Source organism: Mus pahari, chromosome 16 (assembly GCF_900095145.1).
Source record: "Mus pahari chromosome 16, PAHARI_EIJ_v1.1, whole genome shotgun sequence".
NCBI lineage: Eukaryota > Metazoa > Chordata > Mammalia > Rodentia > Muridae > Mus > Mus pahari.
Genome location: NC_034605.1, coordinates 24247856 through 24250385, shown reverse-complemented (window position 1 = coordinate 24250385; position 2530 = coordinate 24247856). Strand labels below are relative to the sequence as shown.

General features: G+C 45.3%; 1 protein-coding gene across 1 annotated transcript in view; it reads right to left on the bottom strand.

Annotated features, from left to right (window-relative positions):
• Positions 1 to 2530, bottom strand: part of Aoah (acyloxyacyl hydrolase) — a 196458-nt gene that overhangs the window by 110337 nt on the left and 83591 nt on the right. Inside the window, exon 5 of the mRNA XM_021215760.2 lies at positions 2124 to 2183. Within this exon, the coding sequence (XP_021071419.1) occupies positions 2124 to 2183 (60 nt within the window). The remainder of the gene's footprint in view (positions 1 to 2123; positions 2184 to 2530) is intronic.

Here is a 2530-nt window from a genome sequence, read left to right as displayed (position 1 = left end):
CCAGCCCAGAGATGGTCCCACCCACAAGGGGCCTCTCCCCCTTGATCACTAATTGAGAAAATGCCCCACAGCTGGATCTCATGGGGGCATTTCCACAACTGAAGCTCCTTTCTCTGTGATAACTCCAGCTGTGTCAAGTTGACACAAAGCTAGCCAGTACACTCCATATGCGTGTCTATGTCTAGGTTTGTACTTGAGAGTGCGATGTCCTCAGAGCCCAGAGGAGATTGTTAGATTCCCTGGAGCTGGGGTTACAGGAGGTTGTAAGCTGTCTGACAGCGATGCTGCGAACCAAGTTCCAGTCCTCTGCAAGAACAGTACGTGCTCTTAATTTCTGAGCCCTATCTCCAGCTCTGTCCTGTCCCTCTTACACAGGAGAAGGCTGTGAAGAAGACATAGTACCATTTATTGCACATTGCTCTCTGGGTCGTGGCTAGGAGTTCTACAGTTACAGTAGCCATCATGTAGAATTAATTGTAGCCAATATCCCCTGAACAGACAGTCAAAGGCTCTCACACTTTTTTTTCCTTGATAATTTTGTTCTGGAGTGGAAATACTCAGGGAGAAGCTTCTGGGATATTTTCTTAATTGTTGAAACATTCACTAGATTTTTGTTTTTGACTTTTTGAAATTATACTTCTGTCTCACCAATTATGCTTTCAAGTCTGGTGACAGAAATATAAAAAATGTAAAAATCCTAATTAGCCTTTGAGTTGGTGCCAAGGCAATTTGTGCTAGTAAAATAAACAATGCTTTAAAATAAGACTTCAGCCCTCACTGAGAGGACCAAAAGACAAACTTGTCTTCTCCATTCTGCTCAGATCTCTGAAGGTGCTGGCCATGGGGATGCTGTAGTGTTTCAACTTCTTAGTCAACATAGTAAGCAGACTAGAGGAACTGGCTACTGCCAACCTTTAATTATTCTGTGAATTGAGCAGTGAGTAGCAAAGCTGGCATCACTATTGAGCAATCAATTATGTAGAAATGTCTCTGTGTTACCATTTACCTTGTACATCAAAACTCATAGGACCCCTGCAGGTTATCATATCAAAGTGTTGTCTAGGACACACAGAATAAAATTGGTTATTATTTAAATTTAACTGGGGCATCTTCTAATTTTTATTTGCTGAGTCTGGTCAGCTTTGAGATAAGTGATTTCCCTCCCTACTGTTTCTCTGTTGCTAAATCAATAACACTTAGACACATTGCCTGATGGTGAAGGATGAGGTAAGCCAGCGGGGAGGAGACAACGGCAAGGTCTGCGCACTCTCATGGCTGCTGGTTGCTGTCGCCAGCCTCAGCAGCCAGCCTGCTTTCCTGCTTCCCTTTCAACTGGGACTGACTTGCCCCACTTACAAGAATTGAAAGTGTAATTGCTGAGGCAGGATTCCAACAATTCCTTAGAAAAGGAGCCTAAGTCAAATACTGAACTGGCTGATGCTTGCTAAGCATTCTGTCTGTTGAGAAAGAGTCATTACGAAGAGGGCAAAAGGCAGTGGCGGTGCTGGGCACTGAGTCCGAAGTCCGTGGCAGATAGCAGGTGCTTTGAATATGTAAGTCCATTAGTCCTTTTACAGAAGCAGCTATCATTGTCCTAATCCCACAGCCAGGAAACCTGAGGCTCAGTGACGTGAAGCACTGCCTGACACTACTGTGCTTTAGAGAGTTGAAGAGACGATGCCCTAACTTTCACTAAAACAGTTTGTCAGAAATCACAGGTTCCCAATGTGGAGACGTCATGAGACATCTCTGGTCATCACAGTGGGGGGTGGTGCATAGATAGTGCTGCTGTGAGGCCCTGGGTAGACAATAGAGACAAGACGAGACAGTGTTTGAGAGTGTTTGATGTCACGAAACGCATGACAGCTCCTACAGAGGAGCCAGTCCTGAATGTCAGAGTCCTGGGGCTGATCTTGTCTGCCATAGAGTGAAGGCAGGGGGTAGGGGTGGGGGCAAGAGAAAAAAAATGGAAATTAGCTCATGTTGCTATTTCAGTCCAAAGCAATTGCAGTACCACGGGGCTTTGTCCAGAGAAGCCTCTGGCTTCTGAAGTGTTCGAGCAGAGCCTGCAAGAGCAGAGCAGGCGGAGGAAAGGCCTGGCCTGCTGCCAACTGATTGCTTACCATGGTAGAGGACCTCCTGAGGACTTGTCTCGCCTTCTTCAGTGTAGACTCCCAGGCCTCCTATGGGAGCAGAATGAGGTCACACTGTAAGTCCTATCTCACCGGCGATTTACACATCTTTTCTAAAATTCCAATCAAGGGCTACAAATATGCAGTAAATGAGTCGTCCCACTATTTTTTGATAACATAATTTATAGAAAGGCAATTTCTTTTTTACTAGGTGCCCTCATTAAGACTTTACACCATTTGCTATGCTAATTATCTTGTAAACATTTCCTTGGTCAGTAGTAGCAGCCATGAGAGATGCAACTACAGTAGAAGGAGGAGGAGGAGGAGGGGGGGGAAGAGGAAGGGGAAGGGAAAGGGGAAGAGGGAAGAAGAAGAAGAAGAAGAAGAAGAAGAAGAAG